General features: G+C 36.1%; 1 protein-coding gene across 1 annotated transcript in view; it reads right to left on the bottom strand.

Annotated features, from left to right (window-relative positions):
- Positions 1-19,022, bottom strand: part of SEC63 (SEC63 homolog, protein translocation regulator) — a 57,066-nt gene that overhangs the window by 31,741 nt on the left and 6,303 nt on the right. Inside the window, exons 2-5 of the mRNA XM_062572679.1 lie at positions 8,600-8,699; positions 7,620-7,734; positions 4,086-4,198; positions 2,152-2,213 (exon numbers count right to left, since the gene is read on the bottom strand). Coding sequence (XP_062428663.1) covers positions 2,152-2,213; positions 4,086-4,198; positions 7,620-7,734; positions 8,600-8,699 — 390 coding nt within the window. The remainder of the gene's footprint in view (positions 1-2,151; positions 2,214-4,085; positions 4,199-7,619; positions 7,735-8,599; positions 8,700-19,022) is intronic.

Raw genomic sequence — 19,022 nt, 5'->3', positions numbered from 1 at the left:
TGCACATCCACTGTTGTACTTACTGAAGGAGTAAGTCATGCTGAAAGTAACATTTGCTTGCCTGGCTCTAAACTCCACACTAATTCAGTTGGATAATGAATGGAATACTTTTTTTCCTTTGCATGGGGAACCACAGGTGAGATGCACCTTATTTAACTTTAGAATGTCTAATGTAGGATGTTGTTCATCTCACGCCAAAATACATCTCTGTAAAGGTCCATCTCCTTTATACGACTATACAAAAACAAGAACTAGAGTAGATAGCTTGAATGGGGGGTTTTACATTACAGGTGTCTAAATAAAGGTAAGATGAATTTCACTGAGAAAGGACCTCACACTTCAATGTGGAACAAGACTACAGAGTAGAGGATGGCTGAGGCAAAACTTCAGACTTCTTCCCACCCTTCAGATAAACCAACAACATACGATCTAGGGCAAAGCAGAGATAACTTGGAGTACACTGAAACAGGAGTTAAGGTTTCAGAAGAGTAGAAGGCTTCCACCCTAACAGTACAGACTGCTGCCCTACAGAAAAATTATTTCACTTTGCCCCTTTAATCTGTGAAAGCTACATGTCAGCACACCATACAAGGATCTTATTGCCTTTAAATACTCATATGCGTGTCTGGCTAGGCCTTCTTTTGAAGTCACAGCTTTGGGCCAGTTCAAGGACGCTGGCATAGCACATAACTTGAAGCCCTATGTCCTAGCTACACAAAGTAGCTTGGGGATCCAAAATACAGTTCAGCCTCTGAGAAAGAGCCTAGGAAAGCTGTTTGTACACATACAATACTGCTGTTTTGCTAATATTGGGGCAGCATTTCTGAAGCAAGTTCTTTTTGTATTCTGCAGTAAGAATGGCAGAGTCCTCCTACTTGACTAGGAAAGCAGGAAAAGCGAAAAGCTGAAAGGAATTTGCTATACTATAAAATAAATGGTCAAAGAAATGAAATCACCACCTCAGTCCACCAGAAACGCCTTAGTTGTATGATTTAGCTAGCAAAACTGGTTTTATTTGAATGGATGGGGAAGACTGTTTCTTCGAAACGTTGTTCTAGGGTTTTGGTAGTAGGGTTTTATTTTTTGGATTTTAAAAGATTTTTTCCCCAATTCTCCAATTAAATAGATAAGGAATTTTCAGCACAGATTTGTGTCACGTGTCATCCTGTAACTTCACATTTAAGTTAAAAATTCCATTTACTGTTCCCAGCTGGCCTTAACTCATTCCATATAGATATTCTGTATAACTTAGTCTCTCAGACTGCAGGGCACTAATAACAGTAGATCTACGCAGGTTGGTCTTACCAGATTGCAGGTTTCCTTTTGCTTGTAAGGAGTATCAGAAGCAGCTAGGAATACATAACATTCTTCCTCCAAACTAGCCTACTTAAACCACCATCACAAAGATGTTATATAAGTGACTGATGCAATTATAAATAGTTTGAAAACTGTATTAAATTTCAGTTCTAAACTGTTTTACAGTGCAGACCATCTGCTCTACAATTTTAATATATCATTAGGATAATTCACACATAGCCACTTGCCCAGAAAACAGTCTACTAGCACAGGGATAATCACAGGGATTCCTCGAAATGAAGGTAGCATAGAGCTACACTCACACTGCATTGCTTCCACCAAATGGAAGGTAGATGTGTATACAGTATTTAAATACACATATATACTCACATACATCTCGAAGTGCACTTATTGCATTATGGCTAGTAATTTACTTTGACACACATTTATAGTATCACATAAATACAGAGAAATGCTTAAAACTGACAAGTTTCTGCTTATATCTTCCATTCTTTTAATACTGGCATTGCTCTCTCAAAACTTACTGAAGCTGATTAATTAAAAAAACAGAAACATCTTTCTCTTCCCCCCCTTTTCTTTTTTCCTCCTAGCAAGAAGTCTGACAAACTTAAAAGTAAAAATCTTTCTTGGTTTTCCTTTTTCTCCCTCTATGCATCTTTATTTTTCCAGTTTCACAAGCAGAAAATTGACCTGTGTTCCTTTAAATCAAAGGAAAAAAGATATTTCGCACATGTAAGAACTGAGTTGTTCTCAGATGATCACATAGGACACAGTTTAAGGTGTATAAACTAAAGAATTTAAGGTTTCTGTTTTTTGTTTTGTTTTGTTTTTTACCTTGTGGTCCATCTGGATTGCCAAATTCTTCCCAATTTTTTCGTGATTCTTCATCTGTTAAACTAATTTCAAGGAGAGATATTAAGTAAATATAAAAGTAAAGAAACTTCTCTAGATAATTGGTATTTACAGAAACTTAAAAATGTAGCATTTTTATTATGTTTCAGAGATCATTTGACAAACCATACATAATATGTTACTGCTTGAATGAAATCTGTCATAACAAAACAATACTACTTTACTCCATAATATACAGGAAATGGAACAATTATATCCCATTTTATGAGAACAACAGTGTACTCCTTTAACAAAAAACACTTTTCTGTGACAGGTTACAGTAGAGCAAACCTCAAGAGGTAAGGATTGAAATTGTCTTTTTTTTGGTGGAAGGTCAACATGCAGGATGAGTTGTTATGGTAGAAGTTGTTCATTTAGTCTTTTATTATAGGCTTTTAGCCTTCATGGCATTTTTTCCCCCCTGAAGCTACCTAGTTTTATATTTAAGAGAAGGGAAATAAACAAACAAAAAGGTACTATCTCCTAAATCTTACAGTTTCTAAATCTGTTCCGTGCTGAGTTTCTTGGCAATATACTTTACCGCTTATACCACCTCACTTCCCTGTTACTACAAGGAAGAATGTTGCTTTTGGAAACAGAACACCTCACATTCACTACACAGAAAATCTTGTCTCACAGAAGAGACCTAGTGAGTAAGCCAGATGTCTCCTGAACTGTTTCTTGGTCTTGCACTTTACCAAGCAGACTCATTGACTGAGTAGGTTCTATACTCTTTCAAGACTGCGTGGCCAGAGGAACTTCACTGTGACTCACTTGAAGATACGCCTCTGCCAGTTTTTGCACTAGTCTGAAGTATCAAACTGTATTCACCAAGCACTTGAGCACTAGTTTGTAAAATAAAGACAGGAGATGTTTAAGGAGTTTAGAAAGCGATCCCAGATTATCCTATTAGAGATACGCCCACAGTGATGCAAACGTTTAAGTAGAAAGAATAATTTTAAAACCACTCTGTGTTTGGCTCTCTTTCTCACCCCACTTCAGAAAAGTCATTCAGTCAGTAAGGCCAATGATATAGGCAAATGACTTAAAAACAGAAGTTATCAACTTGCTCAGCCCTTGGATGATCATTGAGAGTAGAAGGAACATTGAGTTGTTCTAAGATTCAGTGTACAAACAGCTTTAAAAAGGAAAAAAAAAAACACACTGATTTAGAGAGAGAAGGGGAAAAAAAGGGGGGGGATTTCTTCTAGACCAAATCCCAATATTGCACATCAGCTCTCAGATCCAAGAAAAGCTGTAAGCAGAGGCGTAACTGCAACAACACTCTGAAGGAAAAGAGGATTCAGCCATTAAGACTACACAGATAATCTGAAGTGGTCACTAAGTCAAAGATCAGGACTGCATGACAAGTTTGAATGGTAAGAGACGTGGGGAAGCTGAGAAAAAAAATGATTTAGAGCCAAAATGAAGCATCTCTATTTCAGTTCTGTTTTTGTCCAGCAACAATGTACCTTGTTCTTCAGCTCTATCATGATGTGAAATGAACAGTGTATTTATGCTCTGAACAATGCTTTCAGAATTGCCATAAAAGGCTAGTTGCCGAAACACTACAAAGAGCTGTTTTGTTCTTTGTCATCTTTAAGATATGGTAAGTGTCACTGGAAGCACTTTTCCCAGCTGACAAGAAAGTTTAATAGAAAAAGTAACTTTTTAGAGTATTTTGAGTGGCAAAGCAATTGAATTATCCTCCCTAACTTGTACACTAAACAGGTATCTGTTGTACTAAGACATGTTTTGACCTTTCATTGTATACCTGAAGACATTTTCCCTGGCTGCTCAGGTCCTCCCTGCCACTACCTTACAGGTTTCCTTCTCCATAGTATCAAGTTCTCCTTTTTCACAGAAAACAAACTTACGCTGCATAAGCCTTAGCAATCCGCATGAACATAACTTCATCTCCCCCTTTATCTGGATGGTATTTTAGTGACAGTGCACGGTATTGTTTCTTAATTTCAGATACACTTGCTCCCTTAAAAACAAAACAAAAAATGTGTTATTAATAGATATCTTAAACCAAATAATTCTCTTCTACTATGTGTTATAAAGTATATCATCCAATATTTCTCCAAACCATCACACCTAAACAGTTATGTTTTAATATAATGTGATCATGACACTGTATATGCATTTCATATTGAATAATAGATTGCACTGCCACATAAGAATACCTTTGACTAGACCATGCTGCCCATAAATTATTTCAAACTTACTGAATAAAAGGAACACATTATCTATACTTGAGAAATAGACAGATGTTTATTCTACTACGGAATGTTGTTAAATTCTACCCAAATTCCTACGCATTAAATTTCAATTTGGGCTGTGATCTTCATCACTCAAGGAAACTTCCAAAATGCTAACAAACACAGAAGTTTTCCTAGAAAGTTATCTGATAAGTTTCACAGAACCATTACAAAGGACTTGTCAACATTCTGGCTGTAGAGAGGCTTAGTAGGCTGATCTTGAGTGCAAAACAAACACATAAGTTATTTATAAATGATAATAAAATTAGGCCAGAAATTAAGTTACTATTATGCTTTTTTTTTTAATGTTACTTTAATTTTTATCCTATATGTCAATTATTTTCCAACACTATTTTTCAACAGCATGCCTCCCTGATTTAATGCTCAGGATGAAATGACTCCACAATAAATTAGACTGAGAAAACACAGGCATTTTAATACCACATGAGCTATGTCAGATTAAGGTAGCAGAAGCTGGAAAGCGCAAAGCATATCATACAGTTTGCAGGACAGAAGGATTTTCATGGCTTTGGTGAATGCTACCCTCAAAAATTTTTCTCTTTTCTTCTGCCACAGAGATAGCATGTGATCCCACACAAGCTGATGACAAACTTTCTATATAACATTAACTGCTTACTCCTTATTTTCAAATGCTAGATAGCAAAGGCTAGGCCTGACTAGCCATCTAGGACAGCTAATGTCAATCAGCATTGTGTTTGGAACATCAAGCTTCCCCACACTAATTACTTACAAAAAAATTAAGGCCTTGCCTACCTGATGAAACCAGGATTATAATCAGTATCTTCACCTTTCTGTCTTGGATACCTTTTGTAAAATGGTACTAAGGTTATTTACTCAATGTATCAATAATACTATCCAACTGCCTCATATATCAATGAATTTAAGTGATAATGCTCCAATATGAGCTATTCTATGTTCAAACAAAATGATGATATCATATATAATAACTAAGCATGCATCATTAATTGAACTTCATCCATGTTGCATGCATAGTGAATTAAAAGTCCCCTGGAGAAAAGAAAAAGCCTCTAGAGCCTCTAGTTACATGCTTATATGCTAACTTAACATAAAAAAATAATTTAGGCCCTGATGTGAAAGCAAGGAATCAAATTAATCATGGTGTATCAAAACTTCCAAGTGTTTGCATCAGAAACCTTTTCATCATTTTTTCCACAACAAAATACTTTTTTTCTTTAACTGCAACATTTCCACTATCTGACATCACTTAAACATCCGTATCGTTCATCAGCAGGGCTGGCAATGATTCCAGAAGTTCCACTTGAACGATAATAGAATAACGCTATTAACTTTCATGTAGGCTGAACTAAAACTTTTCCAGGGGATTGTCAAGGGGATGCGGCTTCTGAAAGCACAGAAATATGAAGAACAAACATGCTCTGGAATCCCACATTCTATTATACAACCCTATTTCAATCTATCTTCATATCGATCTCTGTTTACCCTGTAACATCTCCAACACAAACAGTCCTTCTGATTCTTCCATGCACTCCATCCCTGTATCAGTTCTCAGTGCATTCCAGTATTAGTCTCTGCCTGGACTAAGAGTTAACACATCTTGCACATGTTCAAAAATTTTAGTTAATAAAGATTAAGCTACAATTCAGTGTATACATACTTTTTTTTCCTCAGAGTTGTTACTTGGAAAATTTTGCTAGTGATGAGAGCAGAAAAATCCCCTGACAACCTACTCCCTGGTCTGACTTGTTTAATCAAAAGTTATCCCAGGTATAAGAACATTTAAATTGCACAGTTCTAAGAGATACCATTCACTAGAAGAATTCCAATGCATTAGTAAGAGAACGCAAGTCAGCAATCAGTCATTCATAGAGGAACTGTGCAGAGGTTCAATTTAAATAATTTGCCTACTGAACATGACAGACAGATCTTGTTCTATTCCTAGCTAGAAAAAGACTGAAGTCTACAGATCTGCAATAATAGCTTCCCTGCACAGTGATGCCTATCCTTATGCTGACAAGCCATGTCATTAATGGTAAAAGATGCATTTGTTAATGTTCGTATTCCTGTTAAGCACACTAGCAATACAAATACCAAGTTAAATCCAAATTGGTATATATATAAAGTTCTTCCCTACTCGTTGTTGAGCTCTATGCACAATCCATTTCCTTAGGCTGGAGAGTATAACATACCTCAGACTTCAACACTGAAAAGATGACTCTACTGCTACTCAAAACAGTAGTTTTGTATCCAAAATTAATTAGCATAAGTAGAATATTTCCTTGAGATATCATGGTTAAAAATGAAGAAAAGAGTTGGACAAGACTAAGGAAGAGTTTAAGTTATGTCCAAAAGGTCTATTAGTCGCCTCTGGACTTCCCAGGCACCTTTTTAAACCTGTACTGAATTACACCTTCAATATAAAGAAAGCACCAGAGCTCTTTTTTCTAGAGAAACACTGTATCTTTTTTAAAAATCATCTTAATAAACTAATTGGATCCTCTTGCTGTTTAGAATTTCCTGCTCTCAACACTCCATCTATAGATGCAACTGAGATTGAAGGTAACCTTTACTACAGCAAAATGCTTATCACAATATTTAGCCTACCTTTCCATTTACAAGAAAAATTATACAAGAAACACTGAATTACATAAAACAGCATCCTTGCTTACACAGATTATTTGCCAGGATCCCTGAAAAAAGCTATCAAGAGGGCTTCATGGGGTGCATCAAAGCAGAATGATTTTCCTTAACAGGTTTGCTAAATTAGCAACTATACACATAGTATCACTCCACTCAAAGACAGAAATAAGTCTTTCTCCACTAATTGAGGAAAAAAAGAAAACATCATAATAAGTCCCAAAATAGATAAAAATTTCCACCCCACTATGTTATTAGAATAACATAGGAGTTAGATAGGAAAGTTGTAAACTACTAAAGATACATGCAACAGTATCTAACCATGGATTTTAAAATACGCAGCAGCAAACTGCAGATGCCAAAAAAATCCAAAACCATTAGGTATATTCACTGAATTTAGTTTACACTGGTTATACTTCAGTTGTTTAAAAAGCAAGTCCTAAATTTGTCATATAGACACAGAACATACAGTCACAGTAGTACAGACTAGTGAAAGACGCTAATACTTACAGGATCCAAATGCAAAACCTCGTAAGGGTTGTATTCTTGATATTCTCGATCTGTTTTGGAAACCTTGTAGGCAAGAAACAAAAATAATGCCCATCCAGCAAGGAGGATTATTTTCCTGTTTGGAAAAAATAATTAAAAAATGCACAAATCAACTAAGTCCAATACAATTCTATATATACACCAGTTGAAGTGATTTGATATCAATCTTAAAAAGCATCCCTCCACAGATACCCACAACAATGAACAATAAAGCAATCTTAAAGCAGGTATGAGTGTTTTACAGCCTCTGACACAGATGAGACGGACGATCAAATTTCTAATTAATTTCTTTTTCTAAACAGGCAAACCAATAACAGCAAAGACTCTTTACATTCTTTAACTCTGTCCTAAGTAGGTATACAATAGCATTTCTTATTTCTGAACAATGATTTTAACCTAATCCTACAAAAAGGTAAGGTTTTTAAAGAAAAAAAAAAGAGAGAGAGAAGGAGGATGAAAAAGATACATAACAGAGAGGAAGGTATTTTGGGGGCAGGAATAAGAAAAAGAGCAGATGGAAATAAAGACCTCAACTTTGAACGTGCAAATGATTGCTATTACAGATTTAAATATATACATTTAGGTATTTAAACCGAAGGACATCATTACCACCACTAATTTCAGTAAAGGAGTGGGGGGGGTTGTTTTTTGAAATAAATGAACTGTTTATATATTTATTAGTGCTGAGGTTCACTTGTTTCATTCAGCAGGTATTTTATAAGCTGCAAACTGTAGTCATCTATATTTCAGGCCCTACTAGATCATAATGATTAACTATTCATTATTCAAACGTAGCAGATTGTAAATTTTTCCTCTATGACACGAAAACCATTATTATATAACTAGCTACAACTGCTCTGATTACAAAAAGATTTTTTTTTTATAAAAATAAAAATGTAATAATTTAAGTGAGAAAAGGCATGCAAATGAAACATACTTACTTTACTGTAGGAATTATGTTTTGCTGTGGTTTTAACAGTCGCAAACGATACCACAAGCATCTTCCATATACGTTTCTTATATTTTTTAATCGGATTTGCTCTATAAAAAACAACAAGAAAGGTTCTGATTAACTGATGTGACAAAAACAAAATGACAAATATGCTCACTTCATCCCAGCACAGGTAGTGCAAGGTCAGTTTGAGGACTAACACAAATTCCAGAATTATAGGAGTTAAGAATGCTTTTCAGCTGCTTGACTGATGCTGCACGCTCTACAACCATAAGACATTTGTCCAGATTATTCTGCACTATCTAGAAGGAATCAATTATCTTTGCCACATGCCATGAAGCAAACATCACTTGTGAATCCAGTCTTTGTCTAATGTGCAACTGTAAAATTTACCTCTGTCATTTTATAGTCAACTCCAACAAGTCCTCCCTTTCAGTATACAAGCCACAGCGCACAGGGGGCAAAAGAAAAACAACCACACCAGACTAGTGTCTTTATACAACCAAACAGGGAATATTTCCTCCTCTTTGCAACACTTTTTGCAACTGGCCTTCATTTATTTTTTACCTGTTGAGGGGGAAAAGGAGGAAAAACACTATTTATGTGGGCCACGTAGCTCAGCAATATGGGCCCTTGGCAAGGGAGCACCTGCATTAACAACAAACTAGTCAGCAAGATTTCTCCTTAACTCTTTTACGGCAGAAAGGGACTAGAGTTAATTGTATTAATACTGTCACTATCAGCATGACAAGACATGGAATCTACATCTGTTAGGAGAATTTTAGTTGTAACTGAGCATTGATCAAGATCAAGTTTGACTTGGTCAGAGAAGTCTTTCACACTAAGACAGATGTGATGGAAAGTGAAGAGCAATTTCTGTTACCACTGAAATTTTATGTTATAAAGCGGTTTCACTTCTGTCCAGCTTTTAAGTAACTTGTCTTTTTGGATAAGCAGTCTGGCCCACAACATTTCTAAAGTGAGGAGGTCATTGTAATTATTTTACCGGCACAAAAATAAGACCATGTGGCCATTTTCAGGCTGAAGGAGAATTAAGGGAAAAATCCTCAACATATTTCAATACATTTAAATGTTGCCTGTGAACATAAACAAGCTAAATATGCCATTCTAGTACAAGTATTGTGAATTATCTAATTGTGTGAACAAATCTGATTCAAAGCACATGTCAATCACCTCCTAGAAAAGTCTTATTTCTGAAGACTTTTAACAAGATAATGACATGGATTTAACTAAAGTAGCAATTATGATACATGGAAATATTGCTCTTTGCCAAATTTTTGAAAGGTTGTTGCGGAAAATGAGTTTTTCTGAAGATTTTTCTAATGATAAGGCACACAGTAATCTAACTGAATTTGTAAGCACACAATTCCAGTGAAATATCTAGGAGCTTCAATTCTTAGTCACCAAACTACCCGAGGCCAGAGAATCATGACCACAAACAACAGTACTGTGCACCACATCAACCAGAAGTTCAGATTTCATCTGGATCAGATGTGGGCACAAAACTGTATTGTTAATTCTGGCCGATTTGGCCGAAAGAGTATGTGGGAAACACAGATTATACCTGATTAGCCACAGACTAGTCAAGCAGACAAGAACTGTAGCCTGCAGGGACCAATAATGCTGAATCAGACAAATCCATCAGCTTCTTCTCTGGAGATCTTCAAGGCCCGCCTAGATGCAACCCTGTCTGAATGCTCTAGGTGACCCTGCAGGAGCACAGGGGTTGGACTAGATGATCTCCAGAGTTCCCTTCCAACCTTACTGATTCTATGATACTTAATACAGAGCACATCTCCCTAAAACCTCAACACAATATGAAACAGCTTAATGTGATTCCTCTGAACCTCCAACAATCTGGAGGTGGGGCACCACATCAAGTTTCTGAAGATTATTTTACTATTCCTATCACCCCCAAGAAAGAAGGAATGCAGACAGAATGAATAATTCAATACCTTGCAAGTGATTCAACTCATACAGGCTTCAAAATAAGCCTCTGAACTTATCTCACATTTTTGTTTAACAAGTAGGATTTTCCTGATCTGCAAGAATTGTTCCCATACTTAAAATAGGTATTAAATGTGAAACTCCATAAACAAAGACAGTATGATTAATATTTGTTTATGCAAACACACACTTAACTTCAACTCACTGTTGTGCATGACTTTTGAATGCATTGTAAAGGAAAATTAAGTAGGCAATGAAAATCATGTTAAAATGCACTGACTCCCTAATGGTAGGTTGCACCAGAACTAATTCGGTATGTTCTCTCTGCAATTTTTTTCCTCTTAAAATGAAAATTATTGGAGATCAATATTGATTCAGTAACGGATCTACCCCAGAAGCAGTGAGTTAATTACCACTTAAAAATAAACGAAAAGTTTTTGATGCAAAGTAAGAGACATTATTAGTACATGGAACTGGCATATCAAAAAAGCTGATGGTCTTTAGATATCTAGACAGCAAATTACATTAAATAATGCAAGACTATATACACGGGCACTAAAGAATTTTCCTACAGAAACAAGTAGGAAAATGTTTTGGGGATTCCAAGCAGTCACCGACAACTATGAGCCATAATGTCAAGTTTTTACGAAAGTTACCTGTGATCCTTGAACAAATCAGAAATGATAAATCTAATAGAAGACAGATGTGCTGATGTGAAGTGCAAATGTCTCACTTCAGATACTGTCTATAAATGTAGTTACACTGAAGCAAGATGAAGCCAACTGTTCAGTTCAACTATGCTCAATCAGATCAACTACATGCTCTGATTTGTAACACAACCTCCCAGACACCTCTGCAGCACAACTATGCAGCAGTGCTATCTGGAAACTGTTTAAACTATGTGTATTGCTTGGAGAAACACCTGAAACTAATGTGGAAATAGTTCAGTAATGGGCTTGGGGAAATGGAAGGTGACTAAGAGAACTTGGAAGAGACTCAGAGGGAACTAAGAAGACTTGGTTTACTTAATCCTATACAACTAAACTGAACAGGATATGACTGCTTTCAGTGTTTTTGCTAGGATGTTTTCAATAAGATGCTGCATCCTGTCTTTAAAAATCTGTGCCATGCTGTGCCCTCTGACACAATGCCCTAGTTCTAAAATCTGCCTACTGTCCAGCCCTGACACGTGCCAGATAATCCTCTCCTTTTTTCAATGTCTACATTCTTCCCGCAGGAACAGCCAATACCCTTCACCTTATTACATCAAAAAGCTTCCAAAAGGCCTTTAAGAGAAGACACCAAGAAGAAAAAATAAATGTATTATGCAAGCTAAACAAGAGTCAGTAGGTCAAATATAATCGACCATAGGGGGAAAAAAATAGTCTGAGGTTTTGGAACAGCCTTCTAATAACAGCTTGAAGGAGCAACATTTTGTTAACGGTCCTGAAAGGACAAGGAGAGGAGAGAAGGGAAAAAAAAAAAAATGGTGTGAGCAAAAGTTAAGCCTTCTGGATAAGTAAACATGATACACGTAAGCCAGCTAAAGAGTTCCTGGCAATGATATCTTGGGATAGCAATGCTGTGCAGCAGACATTTTCAGATTAACATAGAATTAATGTTATCTAGTATATTTTATGATGCTAAATAGCCACTACATTTTACACATGCATACAAACAATTCCAAATCAAATCTAATTACAATTGATTAAACCGTATCAAAGAAAAAAGGCAGGCTTCAGTCTTGGGATTGCAATGGTCTCATTTGATTATCAACCCCTAGAAGTAACAGGGCATTAAAAAGATGAATGACAGTTTATATTTATCTGTCTGAAACATAAAAGAGAAAGTCAAACCCTTCCCAAACTGAAGCTAAAGTCTAGACTTCCTCAAATTATTGAAAACTATCCTGAGGCACTTCCTCTGTCATAATTCATCATTAACGTGTATATCTCATAACTTGTGGAATTCAAAACCAGGCAACTGCTTGGGAGAAGAAAGAGGGAGTAAAGACAGCAGCAGTCCCAACACAGGCAGCAAGTTGCTAGTAAAAGATCACACTGAGAGGAAAAAAAAAAGAAAAAGAAAAGAAAAAAAAAATGTGTTACATATCTGCTGCATTCAGGAAAAACAGACTTCCTGCTTATTTACAGACCACGTACATGATTGCACAAAGAAAATATTTATCATGTTAGGATGAAACTGGTTGCACAAAAAAAAAATCTAGTACGCATCTGAATACTGGATAATTACTGTGCTTAATAAAAGCAGTGAATATGTTCCTAATGAACAAGTTATGAATAAATCAGGACCTTTTTTTCCCCTTTGCCTTCCCCTCTTGAGTGCCCTTCTTCCACACAAACAGTTTTGCCATGCTACAGCACTGGTACTCAGTGTAATATCCTGCAGACTCTGAGCATGCAGGAAAAAAAATACATTTCTCTCTAAAGGTTCACCCTGAACAGCAATGAAAAGGGGATGGCACCTTATTTGGATTTTAGCTCCTGAATCCTTGCTCTGCCAGGAAAAGATGTTCAGAGTTTGAAAAGTAGATAAAAGTTTTCTGTTTCTTCTCACTCCAGAGCGTGGTTCCACATTACAGCATAAAAGCACTTCAGACATTGTCCTCTGATAGGATAGTAGAGGGAGACAAATGCGGAAAAGACAGTTTTCCTGTAGTCAAAACGTCTTCTCATTTGATGGATAAAACCTTTTGCAATACTGCATCTCTCCTATCATTCTTAAAATAGGTATCAGACAGTCTCGAAAAGCAAAGATGTAAGCCCGTCCTTGGGCTTCTGAACTGATCTCAGTAAAATAATCTATGTATCATGTATAACTGTTAAAGCATGAGGATGTAATGAGTGCCAGTACGCTCTTGTAAATAATCTAGGGGAGCATCCCATGATTCTTCCATTTCCTCCTTCCAGAGATTCACAAGCAAATTCTCATCAATAAATCTCTCTTCCTTCTAGAAGAATTTTCACAAGTGCCTGTTACATCTTTGTAATCCTAATGAATACTAAGCTAAAACCAAATCTCAGCACATTTCTTAGGTTTTCACAAAAGAAAACAATTACTGGTATGCATGGTGATAGATAAAAAGAAACTTAAGTGCCATCTCTTAAAATTATGCAGGAAGAGCTACTCAGGTCCTCCAATAACAGCAGCTGGTACTTTAATCAAGTGGCATAATTGTTTAAAGCTTTCAGACAAATAAAAATAAGAGTCGAACACAGTTTAGCTACAAACAATTCAGTGAAAAAAATCATGTTTTGAATTAGTCTGGCTATTACATCTGGGTAAAAGTAAAATAATTAGCCTCAAGTAATTTTTTAGATTTTTCCTTCCTGAAAGTTAACTGGAAATTTGACTACCTACCTTAACTAGAGAACAACTAGAGATCATAGTGTCTGTAAATTTAAGAGTCATATTCATGCTGAACCCAAGCAGGTATGTAATAACATTACTTTGAGCTTGTAGTTCAGATATTTTATATATATACACACATACGAATAAATAGTAATAATAAAGCTCCCACACACAACTGGTGACCAGAGCTTCTCTTTCTCTATAGTCTAGATACAATACAAATATCAGTATAGAACGCTTAAGTAGATAATCAACTCCTTCGCCAGAAATTACATACATCTCTCGAATCTCCAGGGTTTTAGAGAGACAACATTTAGGGTGAATAAATCAGAAGTGTCTAATTTTTCTGGGTAAGTAACCCAGACCACACAGTTCTTGGGTATCACAGAACATCTGAGGTGGGATAGGACATCTGGAAGTCATCTAGTCCAATCCCTCCACCAAGGTCAACTAGAGCAGGTCGGCCAGGACTGTGTCCCGTTGAGTTTTGAATATCTCCAAGAACAGAGATTCCACAGCCTCCCTGAGTAATCTGTTTCAGAGTTCAACTACCCTCACAATGAAGAAGTCTTTTCACATGTGGCCCAATGTCTATTCATTTACGCATGACAGGATGGGTTAGGAACTCAGATTACATACACTTTGTGGCCTACAACTTAGCCATCCCTGACTTAGTGTGTGTGTCAACATCAAAAACATACCTACTTCACACTTTTTTTTTTTTTTTTATGACGTGGGGAGAAAAGTCTTTGGTTTCTCATACAAGAATTCTCTTCAAAAAAAACTAAAGCCCTCATGGAAAGCAGTAACTACATACTGTTTTACAACAGTGTGATTCACACCTCAAAAGTACTAGTGATCAGTAACAAAGCAGACATACATCTGTCAACCTAATGAATAAAAACACCACTGGCAATATGGACACTGTCAGGCAGCTCAGGAACACAAACACTTTTGTGGCCAGAAAAATCTGTGACATACATATTACAAAGTATGCAAACATGTTCACAAAACATAATAAAAACAGTGCCGTGAGTGGAATGAAACTCCTAAGTGGGCAGTACCAGCTAACTGGGCTATGTAAAGACATCAAAAGCAAGATCTGGAATGCAAACTGGTTTTGGCTAAACCAGTAAGCAGAACCACAAGAATTTTGTTTCTTTTAGTAACTAGTACAGGATAATCTAAACTAGCCCTCTCATAAGAAATAATTTCTACTTTACTCCTTTCTGATAATGAATTGGTAGTGTTCTTGGCTGTTCTACTATTACAGGTGTTAGGTATGTTTTATTTGTCTGTTTTGAAGATACAGGAGGCTCTATTTTATCCTCAGGAACGCTTGAGGAATTACGTTTATTTAGGCTTAACTTTGTCTCAAGTTCCAAGGGCTCCAACAAGTGCTCCAGAAGAAAACCTGTGAGATCTCCCCTTCCCCCCAACTTTTTACTTCCTTTCAAGGAAAAAGGCATGATTAGTCATTTACTTGAGCTATGCAGCTTTGGAAGAGTGAAAAGGGCAGCAGATACACCTGGAATCATATCAGAACAGGAAAGTTGTAACCATTAGGATCTTCCTTCAGTCACAGTAAATATAAGTGAGTTTTAGGGAAAGATATCATAAATATTAATTTAAAGCATGTATATAGTTTTTTTTAAAAAAAACTATACAGTTAACATCTAAGATAACCAGAAACTAACAAAAAACTAGAGCATTCAGAGTAAGAACAACCCAGAGGTTTTCCATCATTCTACCTAAAACAGAAGGAAAGCTGTAAAGTATGCATGAGCCTTCTGCATCCTATATACCTTCAGGCTAGTAAGGAAAGCAAAGGTGGTCACTATCTCTCAGGAATGAGATCTTGGGGTTATGAGAACCAGCTCTATGAAAATCTCAGCTGGATGCTCAGTAGAAATAAAAAGCAAAGCAAATATTAAGAACTGTGAGGAAAGGAAGAAAATCACTACTTCATCACAAAAGCTTGGGATGTGTTCCCAAACTGGAAAACATTCAATTAAGGTCCACAAAGGCCATCAAGAATATGGGATGGCTTATCCATTTCTAAAGGTATACAGGCTTGTGATATCACGTGAAGACATCTGACCTGACCCACTATGTATACTCTTTTGTTCCTAGGAAAGATGGTGTGAATGAAAAGAAAAAAAGCTTACTGATAATTATTCTTTCCCCCTTTTTTTTCCTTTAAGTCACAATACTCCTTCAGAGGTCAAAAAAAATATGTCTTAATTAGCAAGAGAGACAAGAAAAAAACCTAAGAACACTATCCAGGCTTTATTAAAAAAAAAAAAAAAAAAAAAGTTGATGTTGTGATAACTTTGAATGTCTTTTTTTTTCAAAAAGTATTAAGAGATAATATAACTCAGAGAGGAAAAAACAATTAGAGGTCCTCAACTCATTTTCAGTAATATTACAAAAACTCTCCACACAGGCAACACAACCAAGACTATACTACACATTTTTAGAACTGTTTTTCCCCCATTACAGTAATTTACACAATAGTTGAAGGAAAAAAAATATATACACTCAGGCCTAATTATGGATTCTAATTGTTTTTATGAATACTATCTATCCCTGTAAAAAATATCAAGTTTATGATTTAGTTAACAGCTGAAAAACTGCCTGGAAAGGTAAGGTAAGGAACAATGTCAATTACTTCTATACTTACAAAAGAATGATTCACTAATTCCACATGAATTTTTGGTTAGAGAACAGTTTTTAGGACATGTATACATTGTGTTCATGGATACACAGAATACATCATGAAGACAGACAAGCACAAATTTACAGGCCCTTAGCTACTCCATATTAATTACCAAAAACAGTAACAACAACAAAACCTGGAGCTTGGTTCTGAAGGCAGATGAACTGAGCTAATGTACTCCTGCTACAAAAGAGAGAGGACTTGGTTACCTGCCACTGTTTCAGGTGCTCCTACTTTCTCTACTCACTCCGGTTTTACACTCTTAGATGAAAAATCCAACCGAATTAAATTGCAGAGGTTCATCAGTCAAAGGGTGTCTAAACCGGGGCATGCCTGAGAGGTCACAAGCTGAGATAACATCAGGTTCCTGGTGCCCTAGAAGCCCATTATGTGGATTCAATACTGCAGAATAATGACTTGCTCACATCTAACAACTTTCATATGCCTACACAAAACTCTGGAAACAGGTTAGAACAGAAATACTGTATATTCTTTCAGTCCTAACCCACAACTCAGAACTAGTCTGCTTAACCAGAAAATGTTTATCTCAAAATGCTGTGGGCAGTTTTCCTAATTCCAAAAAGCTCAATCAGCCAACCAAGATATCTTTTGATTCTAAAATGCATCATCTGCAACATATATTTTTAATTATTTTTAATAAAAATAATTCTTATGAGTAATTTTTTACTCATGGAAAATGTTAAATAAAAGGTGATAATCTGAAAAACACCTCTTCTGAATTCAAAAAAAAAATATTTAACAAATGGTGCAGGCACAAATCCTTCTGTTCTAGATGGAAAGCACGCACCCATTTATTTGTCTGTCACTGATATGGCCCAGCCCACACAGCCTCTCACTATGATACTAAGGTTCATCAAGTAGTGGCTAACAACTGAGGGAAAGGGCTACTGTTCCCCCAGTGGGAGAAGGCAAGACCACAGGGTCAAGAGTAGAAAGGGGCAAAGGGTACAGCAGCCCCAGTCTAGACTTGTTAAAATTGCTGTGGAATTGCATCCTTCTTCCTTAGTGTGAATTTAGAGAACAAAACAAAATCCTCACTTTTAAATAGTTGTTGATCCCATTTCTTGCTATTTTCCTTGCTCCTCAACTTCCTGTTCATATTACAAGAACAGGTTAACAGCTCAGAAAGCCATAACTGATATATCAGAAGAGAATATAAATACAGAGTATAAGATTATATAGAATTTAACAGGATACTTTCTGTTAAAATAGAACACAAAATAGCAAGATACATAATACAATTGTTCTAATACTACTGTTTTAAGCTTGCAAATATAGGTTTAAATAAAAAAATAGAAAACTATTTTCATGTATTTGTAATGAGATAAAAATCTTGTAATAGTTTGATTTTCTCTATCTTGCTACAAAAGCTTTTTCAAATCAAATGTTCTGGACGGTCTTGATGATACTCAACAAATCTCCAATACTTAATTATTAATTGTATCTTACTGTTAGGAAGCTATCATGCAAGTAATAACATTACAATATTTCAAAAAAAGCTTCATGAAAACACATCTTTTTTCCAAATAAAAGTAGTTTAGATGACTCTGTCCAAAAGCGTTGTTCTAAAATGCATTTTTAGAGATAATTACTAGACATTACTAATGGCATCCCATGACACCTGCCCTTTTTCTCCTGAAGTATTTCTACAAAGTAACTACTGCTTCATAATAGCAATACAGTAAACATCTAATATTAGGTAACATCACTGTATTATATACTCCCTTTTTATAGTCACTTAATAAACTATATTCTTCCAAACTTGAAATTGTTTAAGTTAACCACAGCACACTTAATCTCTCAATACTGATGGGGGGGGGGAAAGGAATCAATCTGTATGTAATAATCATTTTCAAATGTAAACTTAGGTTTCACTGACTCTCCTCTGCCTCTAAATTCCATGGCACAATGCCCAAAGGTTAAATTAACAGGAAAGAATAAAAACACAAAAGGGCACAAAAAGCTTACATTCCTAGCTATCAAGTTTTCACATCCATGCCTATCCACTGTGTAAGCATTAGCAATGAGCTCGGCATCCTGTGTTTTTATCCTGTATTTTACCAGCAACAAAATGCTGCCAAATGCTGTGAAATATTTCTAAGAGAAGGTTAACGAGATTTCAGTGAGCTGTGAGCAAGGAGAGGGGGTCACAGTCAACCACAGGCAACCCACTCCAACCAATCTTATCTTGCTGGGTGATTAGGAACAGCACAGAAGAATCTGACTCTAGAGTAGAGCAGCAGTACGAGTACTGCTCTCCTCCAGCTGTTTTAGGGTACAAGTGTTTCTTACTCCGTTACAAATAAAAAGAATCACAAAGGAAGAAGAGCTA

Source organism: Rhea pennata, chromosome 3 (assembly GCF_028389875.1).
Source record: "Rhea pennata isolate bPtePen1 chromosome 3, bPtePen1.pri, whole genome shotgun sequence".
NCBI lineage: Eukaryota > Metazoa > Chordata > Aves > Rheiformes > Rheidae > Rhea > Rhea pennata.
Note: the sequence above shows the minus strand (reverse complement) of the source record. Positions and strands in the feature narration are given on the sequence as shown.